This window comes from Camellia sinensis, chromosome 13 (genome assembly GCF_055761805.1).
Source record: "Camellia sinensis isolate YWXY chromosome 13, ASM5576180v1, whole genome shotgun sequence".
NCBI classification, from domain to species: Eukaryota; Viridiplantae; Streptophyta; class Magnoliopsida; order Ericales; family Theaceae; genus Camellia; species Camellia sinensis.
Window position 1 is genome coordinate 8054601 of NC_138973.1, and position 21058 is coordinate 8075658.

The window sequence follows — 21058 nt, forward strand, 5'->3', positions numbered from 1 at the left end:
TTTTTTAAGAATTATTTGGATGACACCTCATCAATTTAATAAAAAAATAAAGAATAACAAATACAATAAGAAATTAATAATTTAATAAAATTGAGTTAGAATAAAGAGTTTGATAAAGTGAGTACTAAAAATATGACTAGTTAAAATAACAAAAGTGAATTTTAGATTATAATTTGATTCAAAACTTGTTGAGACTGATGCGGATACTCTAAGAGGTGCCAAACGAAGCATAGCATGTAGTTAAACAGGCCTTTCTGGTTCTGGTTCACTCACCTTCTATTGGCTTTACTTGCCTCAGAACTACAATGTAAATACTGAGAAAAAATAAAATAAAATAAAAAACCAACCCATTAAAACACAAGAGCAAAAGACTAGTTCACCCTTCATGGCTTAATACATGGTTGCAATACAACTAGATAAGTTTACATAAGAACACATATATATGTCTTTGCTCCAAACATTAACAGATAAACAGAGTTTTCACGACTCAAAAGACTTCAGTATCAAACTTCAGAGATATGCCCATGGAGAAAAGCTCTTGACACAGCAACTTCGCTCCGTAGGGCACATTCACTCTGACAATCTCTTCCACAGACTCGCAAAACCGGCAATACGGACCCCTAATCTTACGACCGCCAGGCACCGGCCGCTGAATAACATTTGCGATGTTTTTACATTTCCGGCAGATGTGCATTTGGGAGGAGTCACTGAGCGTGAAGAGTCGTTCATGGAGATTGGCTGCTGCACCATGGGCTATAAGGCAGTCACGCTCCATCTCGCCAAATTTGATCCCTCCGAAGCGCTTCCTGTCTGCCACGGGCTGTCTGGTGAGCGGATGGACAGGTCCAGTGTTGCGGAATTTCACTTTGTCTTCGGACATATGAGTCAGACGCTGGTAGCATGTTGGGCCCATAAATACAAGAGAGTGAATCATCTCACCAGTTCGGCCGTTGTACACTCTTTCATTCCCCCATCTTGAAAATCCAGCCCTGCCATGTATATGCATCAAGTATGCCGATGAGTATCAAGGAGTATATCTATATTTATATGACAAAATGAGTGATAGCATCACTCCATTTGTTTTGGCAGAAACATTTTCTCCATAGAAAGCATTTTCCTATGTTTGGTTGCAACCTTGGAACTAATGTGTGAGTGATTGTATTAGTTGTGGTGCTAGTGGTGGTTGTGATGGTGGTGGTGGTGGTGGTGGTGTTGGCAGTGGTGGTGGTATTAGGAAGAGTTCAATTCGGAAAACAGTTTTCAACCTTTTAATAGTGAAAAATATTTTCTGCTCAAATAAACTTGTTTTCAGTTGGCCAAGAAAAATGTATTCCATTAACTTTAGTTTTCGTCATACCAAATGTCAAAAGATACATAAAACGTTTTCCAGAAAATGTATGGAGCACATATGAAATATAGGCCAACATGCATTGCAATAAGCATGGCACAATGTAAAAAGATGCCTTCGTTATGGCATTGTTACCTATGAAGCTGATCCGTTATGGCATCAATAGAAATAGTGGAAAATGGGGTGGCGTATCTTAGCGAACCACCACATGCAATACCCTTTCCCAAGGCAGCCTCTAGCAATTGACCAGGAGTCTGACGTGAAGGAAATGCATGAGGGTTTATGACAATATCCGGGACAATCCCTTGAATTGTGAAAGGGAAATTCTCTTGATATTCCAGAAAACCCAATACACCTTTCTGCCCATGCATGCTAGAGAACTTGTCACCGAGACATGGCGTTCGAACCTGTGCAAGAAACAAACAGTCAAGAATTCAATTGTTAATCAGGAATTGAACTTTTTATGGCAAACGACTGTTGCAGAAAGAGAAAGGCAAAACCTGAACACTGAAAGTATCAAGTAAATCACTTTCATGAACATATATGCATACCAAAATTCAATCACAATTATAAAGTGAAATTACCTGTCTCAAAGATACTACAGCAAAGTTTTTTCCATCATCATTAGCAGATAGCACGACTTTCTGAACCATTCCCCTTTCAGTGTGCTTCAATTTTATACTGTGGTCTACGCCGGATTCAGCACATTTCCCAATGACAATATCACCACTCTGGAGATTTGCTCCAATGAATGGAAAACCATCATCATCAAGGCTGTCAACACGTCCAATTTTGCTCTGCATCTTTCCAAAGTTAACAGTATCCTCATACTTGGGCTTCTTTCCTAATGCTTCCTTATTATCAACCTCAGCTTTGTAGCTTCTTATATGTTCTGATCGAAACATTCCACGCTCTAATGAAGCCCGATTCATCACCAAGGAATCCTCTTGATTGTACCCCAAGTGAACATTAACTGCCACAATAGCACATTGGCCATTGAAGTACTCAGGCCTTGGCACTACTCCATTGTGACCAAGAGGATATCCTGGTTTTCCAAGAGAATCAGAAAGCATTGTCCGGAAAAGTGGCCTCTGAGGGTAGTAGAGCTGATGAGCATTGGTATCTACTCTGATATTCGGATTTGTTGTGGAAAACCCAATAGCCTGTTGAGAGTGCTTCTCAGACTGGTAGAGGACCCTCCTTGCATGGTCATGATTTGCAAAAGGGATAATTGCACAGCTTAAACCTAATAAAAATGACATGTCAAGTTCACAGTGTGTGTATTTGACAGGTGACTTGCCCTCAGATTCCATCAAGAGGTACTTAATTCCCCAAGCAGTTCGGCAGTCTTCTTCTTCTTCAGTTCCAATAAGTTCAATTATTCCATTATCCAGAAGAGTTTGAAAGCTGTAATTTCCCCCTTTCAGAGCTTTAACTTTCCTTAAGTTACCAACAACTAGAAGAGGACGTAAAATTCTTCCAGGATCAGAAAATATCCTCACTTCTCTGTGCTTCTCATCTCTTTTGATTTCAACCTACAAGTGAAATGATACTCGAGCTTTAGACGACACAAATGCAATCATACTACACACACACAGCAATGAACAGCAAAACAAATCAGTCTGCTTGAGAACCCAAGAGAGGTAAACACATATAACTTCAACGGAAAGTAATTGAAACATGTTCCATGATTAAATACTAAAGCAATTTCTGACCGTGGAACCTTCACTGATTGATTTCACTACTTTAGAACTTTCAGTAGAGTAGTGGTGACAACATTACACATCTAAGATCCTGTCAAATGAACTTCGAGTTAAGCTTGTAGCCTGTACTAAATTGACTCATAGAGGTAGCATAAGCACATTTTGTAAGTATAATTTAACATTTATACATTTACAATACAGCTCTACTAATCTATCCCTTGAAGGAACTAAATTATATGGAATATTAACAATTTTAGACCCAAATCATTTATTTATTTATTTATTTATTTTTGACAAGATTTTCCAATCCAATCCATCTGCCACATAATAGCTAGCAAACCGAATTCAAGATATAATTGAATATGAAAGTTCTAGACAGTAAATGGAAAGAGGTGTGAACCTGGTGTGGCACTTCCTTCCTGCGTCGCATAGCCCTTAACTGTGCAACAAACCAACTAGAATCTTCACATACTCCAGCCCAGTCCCCGTCCACCAAAACTTTGTACTTTCCAGAAAGCAAAGTTGAAGTATCATCTGCCAGTCCCTCCATCCCACAATCAAGCAATTTGTCAAGAAAAGGTTCCTGAACATTTGCGCTGACGAGTCCTGTGATGGCCAAATTTTTTACAAGCCCACAATTTTCACCATCCGGGGTAGACAGAAAGCAAATCTTTCCCCAGTGTGATGGGTGTCTGCATCCAGAACATTTGCAAGCATAAGATTACCATTGTTGCCAGACATCTCTCACCCAACATCCAAATGACTTCACCTCCACAAGCATTAGAGGGAATAAATAAATGTTATAACTTTAACAGTCTGATTCAAAAAAATACAGAACACAAATCTTTATTCTGACTATTCTTTAAAAAAGAGAAAAAAAAAACAAAACAGAACAAACAAAAATAAAATGTTGCTGGAAACATTAAAATCATCTGGCCCGTGTCTAGAGTATAGGAAAGCACCAGATTTACCTTTTCCAAAACAAACAAATTCATTAATGTTTAAGGTGAACGAATTAATCTTGGAGAGAAAATACAAGGAATAAAAATTCAAATTAGATGCATCCTTATGTTTGTGTTTGTGTACATCAATAGCCATATATTTATTTTGTAGCGAAGATTTTCAAATGCATTGTCAGTGTAGTAGAAGAGGTATCCAATACTGATACACAAAAAATGCAGCAAAAAAGAAGAGCTTGATTAATACGCCAACGACATTCATATATAAAGAATGAGTCTTTCACTAAATTATATATGAATATCACACTTATAGATTACTTTGTTTACATAACCATGTATCCATCAACTAGTTAATAATTTCTGAAAATAAATATCAAGCTACCTTTTTAATGCACATGCCACTAGGAACCCAACTTTAACTTTTAGCCACATGGCTTTATATTTGTAGTAACATTACATCTGGAATAATTTATCAAATAAAATAAAGTTATCAATTCTCATGCATGCACACAAATTCTCTAATCAACACAAGGAGGGAGAGTACATGGAATTATCAATAATAAAGAACAAAATGGATAAAAAGCTGAACTACATGAGATGCAGTAACTTCAGCCAATAGCTAATATGAAAAAAGAAAAAGTTCTGGAGTCTGAAGCCACTCTCAGAGTTAGTTTGCACTATCTCATGTACTATTTTTCACCAAAGAAATTATCAACCTTTTAGATTATCGAGCCACCAGCTATATGCAAACATTATCCTAAAAGGGACCATGCTGTTAATCAATCTCTCACCAAGATTCCAGAAAACTAGATTTTCCAGTAGTAATAGAGAAAAGGAGGAAACTTTTAAGAAAGCTTGTGATGCTGGCATCATCAACAGCCTAACAACAAGACATGATTCAATATAATATAATCCGAGCATAACAATGTAGTGACCTCATTACTTTACCAAACAACATAATGAGGTGAAGTAACAACCTTTAGGGTGGTCAAAACATGAGATTAAAAGAAGAACCAAAATAAGTTCAAATAACTTACGGGTATCTGGCATCTCCAACCTTCCCAGTGTATTGAACCTGCTGACGTGTTTTCCTCATATCAGATATACTCTGCAATGGATTTGTTCGCCTAAGCATTGCCACTACACCAGAGATCCTTTCCATCCTCTTGTAAGGATGTGTCCATGCTCCGGTTGTAAACGCCCTACAAAGACCATTGGTGATGATTGATGCATCCAGATAGTGTTCAATCTGTTGCAGTTGACGATCTCCATAAAGATCTCTCTGCAGAGCCTTCACCATACGCTTCTCAGCATGTTTAATGTGGACTCTCAGTTCTCGTTCAAGTAGCTCACCAGCCAATTCCAACCTCTTGTTTCTAAAATCATCCCTGTTATCAACTTTTCTGCGGCCTGTATAGGCCTGCAAGAGACAGTTGACCATATATCCAAGAAAACGAGCCTTTCGCCTGAAGCCACTAAGATTGGGGAACAAATAATTGCTAAAGAACTCTTCAATAGATTCTCCAGGTGGATAATTGCTGCGTTTCAGAACTCCCTCCACATGACTAAGAGCTTTCCCCCCTCTACGAAATCCAGCACACTCATCAGCATCATGAATTGATGCAACAAGTATATTGACAATTCTGGAATCTTCAGTACCACAGTCAATCAAATTAACCACTTCCCTGTCGGAAGATACACCAAGGGCAAAAAACAAAATCCAGATTGGAAACTCTGTTCCAGAGAAATATACTGAAAGGACTTTTTCTCCACCACTAATCTGTTTATCTTTAGAAGCGTCCACTAGTTTTATAAAAACTCTTTTCCTTCTTAAAACATGACGGTATGAAACAGCCCAAGTTGGATTATTAGACACCCAAAGCCTTTTCAGGCAGATTTGCTCCTGTGCAATAAATGTCTGCAATAAACATCACAAAAAGATTACCACTAAAACATACACAGCAAAACAAAATCTTCACAATCATATCTTCATGATGAACAACCAATATTTCAAAATTTAAGATGAAGGTTTGCTCTCTTCCTTGTTTTGGGGTTGGGGGTTGGGGGTTGGGGAAAGTTTGAAAACTCCTCCAGCTTCAACAACATTGCCAAGTGGTAAAATCATTTAGTAATTTAGGGTATTTTTTCATAATTTGCTAGACATGGGCCTATAGGAATCACCAATGGGTTTTCTTGTGTGGCAGGTAATGTTATTTGAAGTCCTAGTCGGTCTAGAATATTTCTATTACCAAATATTATTTACCTTGCTTGTTTTCACTTTTCAAAAAATATTTTTCAGAAAATTCTACTTTCTTATTTTCTGTGTTTTTTTGTTTTTATTGAATTTTTTTAATATTTTAAGCAATTTTTTTACTTTTTAGACACACCTAACATAAATACACCTAAAAAGTAAAAAAATTGTAAAAAAAAATCTTTTAAAAATTCACTAAATACCAAAAATATAAAAAAATACAAGAATTCAGTACATTTTTTGTATTTTTATGTATTTATTAATTTTTTAAAATATTTTTTCACAAATTTTTTACGTTTTAGATACATCTAAGTGAGGTGCATCTAAAAAAGTAAAAAAAATGTTTAAAATTTAAAATATATTCACTAAGAACAAAAAAATAAGAAAACTAAAAAAGTCAATTTTCAAAAAACTTAATTCAAAAAACTTAATCCAAAAAACTCAAACCAAACACACTGATTTGTTTCCAAATTGGAGTCATAGTCCTTACAGAAATAAGAGAGCTAAGCTATGTTACCTGGAACGTGGATCGTTCATGGTACACCAAATGCTCTAAAATATGGTACGATAAGGGTAGACTTGTATATATTATACTTAAGAATTTAAAGTACTTCTACATTAATTTTTTTTTTAACTATTAGATATCCAATCAAATGCAATATTTTCTATGAGCATTATGACCCATTTTTTGATTTTTTGTCTTGTCAAAACTTGACTCACCTTAAATTTTAGTTAATTATATTTTAATTTTTTTCTCCTAAGGTAACATTTAAGGACATATACTGGAAAAAAAAAAAAAAAAAAAAAAAAAAAAAAAAAATTGAGATCACTGAATTTACTGTTTTAGTACGAAAGTGTACCATATTTTGGAAGGTGCATACCAATACATAATTTGCTAGGGTATTAGCGTTTCTGGTAACATAGGAGTTGAGAGACTTTTAGCCTACAAATGTGTAATATCTTTGATTTAGTCAAGTTAATTTCGTGAAAATTTGTGTTGCAATTGTGTGATCTTTCCTAACTCTTGCAATTTATGACAATTTGTGTTGTAGTTGTTTGATGCTTCCTAACTCTTAAAGAAATGGACTATAGACCGTCAGGTGGAATGAAACACAATCTGAGTGGAAAAGCAAGCCACTCCAGTGTCACCAACCCAAAGACACAAATTAGGAATTGGATGATTTAAAACTCTTTAATTCCACAGTATTCTAAGACACTTGTCCACCTAATGTACCAAAAAATGTAACCAATTCATAGAGCTTTTATTAAAAGAGTGTCCCATTAGCTGCTCTGCAGCTCAGAAATCAGAATGGGGCAGGAGAAAGGAGGGAAGGTGCTTCCTGTATTACTGTTGTCAGAATTATAAGTTGCATTCCACATAGTGGAATTGTGACATTTGAAGTTACCACATCGTGTTAAAGGATTCATTCCTGAATTTTCTTTTTTCTTTTTTCTTTTTTTGATCAGCAGCACTCCAGAATTTTCCAAACAACACGGAATGCAGATTAACTATAGAGTATAGACAATAGCATAGTGCATGGACATTCAAGCAAAAATCTTCTTGACTCAATAAATCTTTGAATCCTAACTCTACCATCAAAATATTCTAAAACAACTGAGCAATAAATTGTAATTATACAAGTAACACATTGGAAGGAAAGATACAAGTTTCTCACCTTCTCAGCACCCTTGACTAGGAAATAGCCTCCATGGTCAAAGTCACAATCGCTTTTCTCAACCCCGTTCATCCAGCACAAATCAGACTTGAGCATTACAGGGATTCGGCCAACAATTACATCCCTGCTATCTTCACTTATCAGTTCCTTATCAAGATATTGTTCTTTGCCAGTTTTAAATTTGTCACTTCTAACAAGCTTCGGAGAATATACCTGAAAGATTACACAAACACCATAACATTTTAGAAAATAATACATACAAGTATGAAAACAAGGGTTCTGCCAACAGCCCCTTGGGACACAAGAAAAAGACAAAAAAAAGGGGAAGAACACTATCAGTGCTAAAACTAGCATAGGTTGCATGACTTTGTAACATGCAACCTTAGGTAGAACCTTAGCCACTGCCATTGGAAGCACATGGACAAATCGAATACTTATGAGCTTCTTGAAATGCTATCACAGAACTTCCACGGCATAGAAGAAGTGCCATGTAATTGCTTCATCAGCATAAGAAAACTTTGGGCAAGATGAGGACCAAAAACCATGAAGTTTGATTTCTAGAGATTGGAGAACCGTATGAAGTTTGTTATGTTTTTGTTGTATTTTTTTCAATTTTTTGGACTTCTTGTCCCCTCATATTTCTTTTGTATATGTTCTTCTCTATCTCATTTTAATAAAAAAAATTATTTATTGTTGATCAAAAAACAAAGACCATGAAGAACAAACAAAATAAAAGATATGTGGAATATGGGTTGTTTATATGAATAAAAGATTCCAAGCCAAGTCCACTTGCAGCAGGATTACAAAGCAAAATCAAAATACTTGGTCAAAAAGCCTATCATGAATGGTGAGCCAAATCTAGGTTCCAAAGGAGGAATCAAATGAGGCAAAAGCTAGTGTGCCTACAATGCTAAAGGCTCTCAAAGTATAAATTGAACAAATTTAAAAGAGTCAATGTTCTAGCCTAGAATGCATACAATGTCTCAAAGCCTTAGAAGAACATGAATAGTAAAATTTGTACAAAAAGGGCCATTGATACAAAAGAAAAATAAGAATGTCAAAATAAATGAATTGATTGAACGAATCTTTAGTAATATTTTGACACGTCCCTTTGATGCGATAACCGTGAGACAATTTGGTTCAAATTTGCGAAAAGTGTGCATCTACTTTTAAGACTATTAAAATCGACAAGAAAACAAATTCTCTTCACAGGCCTCCACTTGCAGCAGGATTACAAAGCAAAATCAAAATACTTGGTCAAAAAGCCTATCATGAATGGTGAGCCAAATCTAGGTTCCAAAGGAGGAATCAAATGAGGCAAAGGCTAGTGTGCCCACAACGCTAAAGGCTCTCAAAGTATCAATTGAACAAATTTAAAAGAGTCAATATTCTAGCCTAGAATGCATACAATGTCCCAAAGCCTTAGAAGAACATGAATATTAAAATTTGTACAAAAAGGGCCATTGATACAAAAGAAAAATAAGAATGTCAAAATAAATGAATTGATTGAACGAATCTTAAGTAATATTTTGACACGTCCCTTTGATGCGATAACCGTGAGACAATTTGGTTCAAATTTGCGAAAAGTGTGCATCTACTTTTAAGACTATTAAAATCGACAAGAAAACAAATTCTCTTCACATGCCTCACATAACCTAAGGAGAATGTTAAGAAATTCAAACTTTTGAGGTTGATAAGGAGATATTCACTACTCTTGCAATCAATATAATTAAAACTACACCCAAGAAAAAAAAAAGCCAGTGGAATGAAAGTCATACACTATGCATGAACATTACAATTATCATGTAGGCAATTCATCCGTAGAATTAAAACTAGTAGCTATCATGAAGGATGAAAAGGAGAGAGATTTTATAGACAATGTATGATGATAGAACTGAGCAGTTAAAGAAACAAATTCAATAATTTATCACTCCGTCAACACTCTCAAAAACACTCCAAAGACTCCTAGGCATAGGGAAGAAGTCTAATACATTGAAAGTGTAAATAGTAGTTCTTCACCAAAAAAATGTAAAAAACTAGTTGTAGTGGTAGAACTGCATGTCAAAAGTCAAAACCCATTGAACGATATACAAGCTTTCATCAATTAATTACATCTGTTGGTTAGGGTTTTAGGTGTACCTCATTTTTCAAAAGTACGAGATAAATTACCAAAAGCATCCAAAAAAGAAGAGGACATAAAATATGAAACCAATAAAAAAAACAATACAAAGGTACAACCAGTAACATTTAATAATCATCCATGTCTTGATATCTAATTACCATGTACCACAAAATCACAATACGAATGCACAACCAGTAACATTTAATAATCATCCATGTCTTGATATCTAATTACCATGTACCACAAAATCACAATTAACCAAAAACCACAAACGATGAATAGGCACCTAGGGAAAAATTAACAGCAGAATTTTTATAAATTTTATGAACTCCAAAGAAAGGTAGTGTTTGCCAATGTAAGAAACCTTAAGTTTCCAAGATATATTAACAATTCAAAATAAGTATTCTCAGCAATAATTCCCTAATAAAAAGAGTGACTTTTAAGGGCAAATCCCTTGGGCACAAAGGCAGTAACTAACATTGGCAGAGCACTTGCCTGTATTAGTAATGACATTGAGATTTTCAGCATCAATTACTAATTTAAATATCATAGAAACCATAAAGATACCAAATATACTAAAAAAAAAAATCAGTAAGTAAAATTTGGATATGCTATAACAAAATCAAATTGCATAATAGACTATTAGCAATTTAGGGTTCAACAACTCGCATATGACACATGGAACCCTTCATTTACAGTTAGCAAAGTCAGACAACTATCTCAATTACCACACACTGCAAACTTTTAAACAAAATGGTTGAAAGTAGAAATCAAAAATAGTAAACCCAGTCACATTATTCACCTGAAGGAGAATCTGAACTTTCATTCGGGACGAATATGTCATATTCTGAAGGCGAGCATGTCTGGGCAACAAATTCAGGTACTCTTTACCGCTATCAGCTGAAAACTTCTCACCTGTCCAAAACTGTGGCCGCTCAAGGGTGACCTTCCCAAACTTTACTGAAGCATGTCTCCATTCATTTTCCCCCTTCTTGGATGGATCGTACCCAGGTTCAACTGTAATCTCACCAATGGAATCGAACACATTCTGGACTCCATTTTTTATGAAATCATTGTAAGAGTTGATTTGGTGACTGATCAGTCCATATTGTTCAAAAAATGACATCGATGCCTTCTTACAAAAATTCTTCAGAAAAATTTCTCCCATATCCTGTATTGCTGTTGGATCCATGAAATCATCATCGTCTAAACCCATGTGCACGTCTCCATTTGATGACTTCTCAACCTTACTACTCGTTCCTACTAGGTTTTCGAAAAAGTCATCTAAGTCCATAATATCATCCTCTACATTCAATTTCATATCATCCTTACTACTTGCTCCTGGGTCTTCCATATCATCTGATTGCCCCAGTTTAGATTCAATATCTGAAAATACACCAAAATTACACTGTACACCATAGAACGTGATCAAACAATAAGCCAAAATCCAAACTCAATCCATGGCTTGGAGGGTGCAGCTCAGTTACAATTTCAAAAGTATTGTTCTAGCTTAATTAAACAAAAGACCTTGTAAATTTCTCTTTCAAATCTAATTCAAAATATATTTATTTTAAAAAATATAAAATAAGCCGTTACAAAAGCAAAAAAATGCCTCAAATCATAGATATATTACCTAAAATGGTTACCCTTTTTTTGTGTGTGTCACCAAAGCATTTAACAACAACAAAGCAACCAAAATGTATTTATCCGGAGCCCAGATGCTATTCAAACCCCAAACTACCCTAATACAAAACCCAAACTCTTACACATCTAGCAACAACATTTGCATGCTAGAAATGCAAAAGTCACCTCACCTCACCTCACCACCCCTCTCAACTTTTTTTTTTTTTCCTGGCATTTCCTAATCCTGGCATAAAACCTAAAAACCCTAAACTCCACCCAAAACCAAATAAATTTAAGAGCTTCCCCAAATGTTTCCATTTTTTTGCTGCTAAAAATAAAAACTTTATACCTCTCGAAAAATCGAAAACTAGTGATTTTATGTACACTCAACACGCAAAAACAGACCCAAATATGTTAAAAATTAGGCATTTAAGTTAAATGATTCAACATAAAACTGAAGCTAAGTTAAGTTAAGTAAACCCATGAAACTTTCAACCAAAACCCTCAAAAAAAAAAAAAAAAAAAATTGTCTTTATAAAATCGACAAAAAAATACTGAAATTGTAAGAGAAAACGAGAAAGAAAGAATCACAGTGAGCTTTTCAAATACAGAAATTTCAATCGGAAATAACAGGGATTTATGATCGACATTCTATAGAGATAGTGTGACGATGGTATATTTATATATATATATATATGGTGTATATAAGAGAGAGAGAGAGAGGGAGAGAGAAACTTACGTTTAATCAAAGCTCCTTCTTTTCATTCAGTGTGGGTATGTCGCCGGAAGCAGACGAGAATCGAGAGGACTAATTTCAACAGCTGAAATTCAGAATGCCCAAACAGCCCTTATGGACTGTAGCTTATATCGATTGAGAGAGTGGTGAATGCTCCTCCGTACGAAGCAAAGCAAATGGGAATTCTATTTTCACCCACTAATTTCACTTTGTTCACACATTAATGAAAATTTTTATTAATATAATTTTGTCTTAAAATAAAAATATCATTATATCCTCATCTTTTTCTACTCTAATTGTATTTCTAAAACGCCGCAATCATCCTTTATCACCAATGCCACCTCTTTCATTTTTCATCGCCTCAAGTCACTTGTTTTCTTATTCACTTGCGATCACTTTCTACCATGAATCATACATTCTCACAAGTCTCTCACCACGAATCACTCAATGTTGACTGTGAATGTCTATAATTGAGGGAGATGAGCCAGAAGTGGCGATAGAGGGTTGAAAGTTACGGCAACGACAGTAAAAGATGAGTGGATAAATAGAAAAAACAAAATAAAATTAGACTCTGTTTAGTGTAGTTTTAGAATATGTTTTCAAAAATAAATATAAAAAAAATTCTTATTTCAATATGGTTTCATTTTTTTAGGGGCAAACAAATTTAAAAATTAAAAAATATTTTTTTGGTATTTATTTTTGTCAAAATAATTTATATTTTTCTCATCAAAATGTCAAAAAATTGATCTAAAAATTGAAACCAAATATAACCTTAATGTTTTAAAATTGAAAATGAGGATAATATTATAATATAGAGATGTGTACTGAGAATTTATATTTTTATAATGTGTGTATTGAGAAAGTATTCATTAAGTGTGTGTACTGAGGGGAATTAGTGTGTGGAAATAGAATTATATCCAAAACAAATGGGACTGGACAGGATTGTGAAAAGTCTAAAATGCCTTGAGCTTCTCTCTAATTGAAGAGCAATTGATTTTTTTATTTTTAATGACAAATTTTGTAGAAAAGTTAAGATTATTATTTTCTAACAATTTGTGATAGCTTTTTGAATTTTTTTGACTATTTTAATCTCAATATAGGCATATATAAAATGCTTAAAATATTTTTTTCTTTAATTTAATAATTAAAATAAAATACTATTGTTTTTTTATTTATATCTAACTCGCATATAATTAAATCTCAACAAAGAAGGAATTGGGAAATTCTATTTCCACACACCTAATTAACTCAAGGCAAATCTTTTTTCAATACACACACCTATTAATTTGATTATTAACTAATTTACTTAATCCACACTCTTAAAATTACAATTACATCCTTTATTCCTAACCATGTACACACACTTTACCCTCAAATCCACTTATTTCTCAAACACATGTCTCTTTGTGGTGTTCTTGTTTGTGTTGTTGAATTAGTGTGTTATCATATGATAGTATTTGACTCTTCTTAGCTTTATATAATACTATTTATTACCAAAAAAAAAGAGTAAATAAATACTGTAAAATAAATAGAGAGTAATAATGGAATATAAGTGTAGACCACCCGAACTTCCTCCGAGCGCCCCTCGTTTAAAGAGAGCGCGAATTAGGTTCTAGCTACTACAGTTCGGACTCCTGTCACGGTTCTGAATCTAATCTCACAAAGTGCAATGCAAGACTGATAAATCACCAAAAAGTCCAAATCCGGCAAATCGTTTTGGAAAATCGATTTTAATCAAAAAACACCAAACATGGACTGCTTTGTCAGATTTCAGAGTCGCCACCTAAATATTTTGTTTTGGAAAATTTAGGAAACCCTGACTCGTGCCTAAGGCCATGTGTCCGTCATCACCAAAGTTGCTTCAGCTCGGGAACTTGGGTACGAGGGGGGAAGGTCATGAAATGAGCACCCCCGCTCGCCCGATCAAAGAATCGGCCTCTACTAATCATGATATGTTGTTTTGAAAACACGTGTTCTTGTTTGATTATTAGCTAAATTACTATGTGATGCGCACAACACACAAGTATAGACTCAATCACGAGAATTGGAACAAAACAATTCAATGTTTGTTTTCGCAAATGATTTGAAAGTGCTACTCGCAAGTAGGCTAAAGTGCAGATTTGTCACCCTCAAGTGGGCTTAAAACATGATGATTTGCCACTCCAAGTGGGCTTAAAACTCACATTTTGATGAATTGTTCCAATTCAAGTAATGAAGCATTCATCCACAGGCATTCATACAGTTAATCATTTAAGCACATAGTGTCACGACCCAAACCCGTCCTTATGGGTTTAGCACCGTAACCGGCCAGTAATCCAAGATTACCGAAGGCCTGATTAACAGTAATACAGTAATACAGAGTACAGGGGCTGACGGAAGCCAATACAGTAAATAAACAATGTCCAATGAGCTGTGACAGTCTATATGCAAAAAGACTTTTCATTCAAATATATACAGTCGGACAAAACAGTATGCACATATATACAATCATTCAATTCAGGGACCTAATCCCTATTGAACAGTACAGTACAGTAAACAAAACAGTTACTGAAACAGAAGGAGGAACTAAAACACCCCTAAGCCATAACTTGACAGGCTCGGAACCTCACAGTGAGGCACAGTGGTTGGCTTGACAAAATTGGAGCTTACCCCTACGCTTCTAACCACGGTCTGGTGCCTGTACACCTACATATATATATAAGCAATGAACTAAAGCCTAGTGAATAACACAATGCGTAAAGGGATTAAGAATGAATGTCCTTTCAGTATTGAAAACAGTTCATTAAATCATTATTTCAGTCGTTCAGTCAGTACAGTCATATGTGGTACACCCATTAGCATAACAGTATAGTAAACAGTAGGTCTTAAAAGACCGAACAGTAAATGATGGCCATCAATCAGTAAACAGTAGTGATTCCAATAAGGGAACCGACAGAGATCTCTGTAACAGTAACAGTAAACAGTAGTTGTTAAGGATGCCACAATACAATTCAGAATATAGGACATACATTCATTCAATTAACAGTATCAGTTCAGAAAGCAGTACAGTTCAATTGTTTAGAAGATAATCATTTTGAACATATCTTTACACAGTTGTTACTCATAGAGTTTCTGGGCTCCAGTAAAACTAGAGCGCGTCCCCAGTCGCCAACCCTACGCAGTTACAGATCGAACACACACTAAGCTATACAGTTGGAAAAGACAATAACTTAATCCCTAATTTGCCTCGGTGTGGTTCTACATCTATATCCTCATTAAGATGTCTTAAACTAGGCCTAATAATGCCTAGGATGAGATGAGGATGCAAAGATGCACTTTAAAAGCATTTTCAAAATTTTTAGAAAACAGGGGTCACGCTCGAGCGTAGGTTACTCCGCTCGAGCGGACATGCAGACAAAAGTTTCCGCTCGAGCGTATACTTACCCGCTCGAGCGTTTTGTAAAATAGTCAAAAGTGCTGGATAGGTGAAAATCACGCTCGATTAGGCACTCGACACCCGCTCGAGCATGAGACACAATGTCCCGCTCGAGCGTCAATTATTTCGCTCGACTGGACATCAAAACAGAACAAAATGCTGGGAGCACGATTTCCACGCTCGAGCGCCAGTCACCCCGCTCGAGCGTGAGTCCAAATTCTGGAAATTCCAGATTTGAACCTCAAGCTCAAAACCAAGTTTTAAAACATAAATTTCGATCCTCTTGGGCCAATTTTCCAGAAAACATCCCAAAACTCATACTTTAACATGATTCAAAGCTCAATTTGTAAAATCAAAGCCCAAGGGTGTTTCAAATAAATCCAATTCAAACCAATTTTCATGAATATGAAGAACATGCAAACATGCATGAACTTAAATCATTTCAAAGCTTTAAATACAAGCTCAAATGAGCTAACTCTTACAAAAACAAGATGAAAACATGGACTTAACATAACCATGAGCATGCATGTGACAATTCTCCATGGAATCAACTAAAAATTCAACAATTCAAACATGCATACATGGAATGAGCTCCAATCCAACATTAATGAACCAATTCTTGACTTAGCTCTTTAAACTACCATGATCCATGCTAGAAGGAACTTAAATACACAATAAGAAAGATGAAATTCATACCTAGGTTCCTCAATTACAAGTTTAGAGGCTCAATTTGCCAATTTACTCTTCAATTCTTCAAGTTCTTTAGCCAAACTCTCAAGAACAACTCAACTCTCTCTCCTTCTCTATCTTGGTCAGTTGGCTTCTCAAATGTGGCTTCTCAAATGTGTGTCTAAGTGTAATAAGGCTCAATATGTTGAGGTAGTGGCCACTAAGGACGGCAAAATAGTAATTAAATCTAAGTTGTGCAATTTATCAATCATTAACCTAATTTAATCATACCAAATCACATTTTAACTAAATATGCCATAAATCACATTAATTCTAAGGATCACAAATCATCAATCAATTTCAGATTCGGTCGCCGATAAGGCCTTCAATTCGCAATTTAAACACAAAGGCATGAACAGATAATCAAACAGTCAACAGATAGACATACAATTGAACAGATATACTTAATCAATTCAGTTCCAGATTTCAGTCAATCAGTTCAGTACTTCAATCAATTCAGTTACCAATCATAACCAGTCTCAGTTTAGCAGTAATCAGTGGTTAATCGGTAAATAGTGACGAGGGTTGTTATAGTCTCCCCTCCTTAAAAAAAGTTTAGTCCTCTAAACTCGAGTTACCTTCGTTTTGGAATTAAACAGGATTCAGTGGAAACAGTTCATGATATCTTTTAGCCATGTCATCTTCCCTCTCCCAAGTGGCATACACGCCACCATGGTTTTTGCCAGTCAACTTTCACTAACGGGATCTCTTTGTTTCTCAACTTCTTGATCCGTTTGTTTACAATCTGAATAGGCCGTTCCTCGTAAGTGTAGTTATCACTCAGCACTACACGAGTAGGCTCTATTACATGGAAAGGATCTCGGAGGTAGTCCCTCAACATAGAAATCTAGAAGACGTTGTGCATATGCTCCATTTCAGGAGGAAGCGCAACTTAATACGCCACCGGATTGATTTTCTTAATAATCTCATATGGTCCGACGTATCTCGGCGCTAACTTGCCTTTGACTCCAAAACGAATCTGGCCTTTCATCAGTGTCACTTTCACAAACACGTGATCACCCACTTCATATTCTCTATCCCGTCTTCTGACATCAGCATAACTTTTCTGTCTGCTCTGTGCGGTTTTCAGTCTCTGTATTATCAGTTTCACTTTCTCAGTCGTTTCGTATACAATCTCGAGCCCAAACAAAGGCCCATCTCCAACTTCTGCCCAGCAAATCGGAGATCTACATTTTCTGCCATATAATGCCTCGAAAGGCGCCATACCAATACTTGAATGATAGCTATTGTTGTAGACGAATTCAGCTATGGGCAAATGACTTTCCCAGTTTTCCTGAAAATCAAGGACACACATTCTCAGTAAATCCTCCAGAGTCTGGATGGTCCTTTCTGACTGGCCATCAGTCTGAGGATGATAAGTACTACTCAGTCTCAATTCGGTACCCAATGGAGTCTGTAAGCTTTGCCAAAATCTCGATGTAAACTTCGAATCCTTGTCAAAAATAATGGACACAGGAACTCCATGCAGTCTAACAATTTCATCAATATAGAGTATAGCCAATTTGTCCGCATTATAAATTGTCTTAACAGGTAAGAAGTGAGCAGATTTAGTCAGTCTATCAACAATAACCCAAATTGAGTCCATACCTTTACTGGAGCGAGGCAACCCCACAATAAAATCCATGGTGATATGCTCTCATTTCCACTCCGGTATCGGTAAGGAATGCAATAAGCCTGCGGGTCGTTGATGTTCGGTTTTGACTTGTTGGCAATGAAGACATTTCGATACAAAATCAGCAATTTCTTTCTTCTTTCCCGGCCACCAGAAATTTAGTTTCAGGTCTTGGTACATTTTCCTATTCTCTGGATAGATAGAAAATTTTGAATTATGGCCCTCTTGCAAAACTCTTCTTTTCAATTCAGTATCATTTAGTATACACAGTCTTTCTTGAAATTTCAGTACATTACTTTCAAATTTGAAACCCGGTCTGGGTTTAGTTTCCCTTTCTTCGATGATCTTCTTCAAGAGGTCATCCAATTGTTGTTTCTCTTTAATCTCTTCAATCAGTGCTGGTTGAGCAGAAATAGCAGCTAAGGTTCCACCTTGTTCTCGCAAAACGATTTCAATTTTAGAGTTTTCAAGGTCACAAAGCAATTCCTTCTGCCCGATAAGCAAACAGGCTAAATTTCCAATTGATTTCCGGCTTAGTGCATCGGCAACGGTATTGGCTTTTCCCAGATGGTACAAAATCTGTAGGTCATAGTCTTTAATCAGCTCTAGCCATCTCCGCTGTCTCATGTTTAATTCTTTCTGTGTGAAGAAATATTTCAAACTCTTGTGATCAGTATATACTTCACAAGTCGCCCCATACAGATAGTGACGCCAGATTTTCAGTGCAAATACTACTGCAGCAACTTCCAGATCATGGGTCGGGTAATTTTTTTCGTGCGGTCTCAGTTGTCGGGAAGCATAAACAATAACTCTCCCATTCTGCATTAAAACACACCCCAAACCCTTATGAGAAGCATCACTAAATACAGCATAACCATCCGTACCAGAAGGTAAGGTAAGAACCGGTGCAGTCACAAGTCGAGTTTTCAACTCTTGGAAAGCAGATTCCCTTTGGTCAGTCCAGTCAAACGATATCCCCTTCTGAGTTAACTGAGTCAACGGTAAGGCAATTTTAGAGAAATCTTTGACAAATCTTTTGTAATACCCGGCTAGTCCCAAAAAGCTTCGGATTTCTGTCACATTTGTTGGTCTAGGCCAGTTTACTACAGCTTCAATTTTCTGTGGATCAACGGAAATTCCATCTTTGCTAACAACATGCCCCAAAAACATAACATGATCGAGCCAAAATTCGCATTTAGACAGTTTAGCATAAAGTTTCTGTTCTCTTAGGGTCTGTAGGGCAAGTCTCAGATGATGTTCATGTTCTTCTATACCTTTCGAGTAAATCAGTATGTCATCAATGAATACTACAATAAAGTTATCAAGGTATGGTTTAAAGATTCTGTTCATGAGGTCCATAAATGCAGCAGGTGCATTGGTAACTCCGAAAGGCATAACTAAAAATTCGTAATGTCCATACCTCGTTCGAAAAGCAGTTTTGTCAATGTCTTCTGGTTTAACTTTCAACTGATGGTATCCTGATCTGAGGTCGATCTTAGAGAACACTTGAGCACCCTGTAACTGATCAAATAAGTCATCAATACGTGGCAATGGGTATTTATTTTTCACAGTTACCTTGTTCAGTTCACGGTAGTCGATACACAATCTCAGTGAGCCGTCTTTCTTCTTCACAAATAAAACAGGAGCGCCCCATGGCGAAGTGCTAGGCCTGATGAACTTCTTATCTAGCAGTTCTTGCAGTTGCACTTTCAATTCTTTCAGTTCAGTTGGCGCCATTCGGTAAGGAGCTTTAGATACTGGCTGTGTTCCCAGAATCACATCAACCGTAAATTCAATCTCCCTGTCAATCAAATCCCCTGGCAGATTATCTGGAAAAACATCTGGGAATTCTCTGACTATAGGAATACTATTCACGTTAGCATCATCATCAGTAGATACAGTCAATACAGAACACAGATATCCCTTACACATTTTTCTAATCAATTTAACAACTTTCACAGATGAAATCAAGTACGGAGGAGGTACTACTCCAACCCCATTAAACAAAAATTCGGGTAAACCCAGTGGACGGAAAACTACTTGTTTCGTTACACAGTCTATGGTGGCATGGTATTTCGTTAACCAGTCTATTCTCAATATTATATCAAAATGATCAATGTTCAGAGGCAGTAAGTCAATAAACAAATGTGCATCTCCAATAATAAATTCACAAGCAGGGTACATATATGCACAGGTCATAGATCCCCCAATGGGTGATGATACAGCTAACAGATAATTCATGGGTTCTAATGGTCTATTCAGTTTCCGCAAAAAAACATGCGACGCATATAAATGCGTAGACCCCGAATCAATCAGTATATAAGCATTTTGAGTACAAATAGAGAGAATACCTGACACAACAGTCTCGGTATTCTGCACGTCTCCCGGTACTAGGGCGAACACTCGGCCCTGCCTCATGGGCTCTTTCCCGGTAGCTTTGGGGTTCGATTTTGGTGCAACAGTTGATACTGCCATGCTTGGTGTAGCTTTACTACTGGCTTGTGGAGCAGAGGGGTAGTCTTTAACCATGTGGCCCACCTTGCCACACCTGTAACAGGCTCCAGATATTTTATAACAGACCCCTTTGTGCTTCTTGCCACACTCAGAACAGGGTGGTATGAAACCACTCCCTTGGCCGGGGCTAGTTGTTGACCCCGTATTCTGTTTCTTGTTCAATGGGTTATGCTTGCCTTTCTTGAATTTAAAACCCTGCCTTTCACCATGCCATTCAGATGCTGGTGTTTTAGTTTTCAGTGCTTCGATGTTCGATTCAGCCATCAAGGCTCGGTCAAGAACATTTACATAGTTCGGTAATTTCAGAACATTTATTCTGTCGAGTATTGCAACGTTAAGGCCACCTTCA

General features: G+C 36.3%; 1 protein-coding gene across 2 annotated transcripts; it reads right to left on the reverse strand.

The window, feature by feature from the left end:
• Positions 1 to 330: 330 nt before the first annotated feature.
• LOC114283077 (DNA-directed RNA polymerases IV and V subunit 2) lies at positions 331 to 12602 on the reverse strand. Of its 2 annotated transcripts, none has more exons than XM_028225911.2 (8): positions 12422 to 12602; positions 10862 to 11445; positions 7938 to 8150; positions 5048 to 5928; positions 3452 to 3743; positions 1933 to 2883; positions 1484 to 1755; positions 331 to 989 (listed from the first exon to the last, which is right to left on the reverse strand). In XM_028225911.2, exons 2-8 carry the CDS (start codon positions 11411 to 11413, stop codon positions 488 to 490), a joined length of 3663 nt encoding a protein of 1220 aa, XP_028081712.2. In that variant the 5' UTR covers positions 11414 to 11445; positions 12422 to 12602; the 3' UTR covers positions 331 to 487. The 2 variants fall into 2 exon arrangements, with proteins under 2 accessions (XP_028081712.2, XP_028081718.2); XM_028225917.2 differs by having other exon boundaries at positions 10862 to 11467; positions 12422 to 12546.
• Positions 12603 to 21058: the final 8456 nt, after the last annotated feature.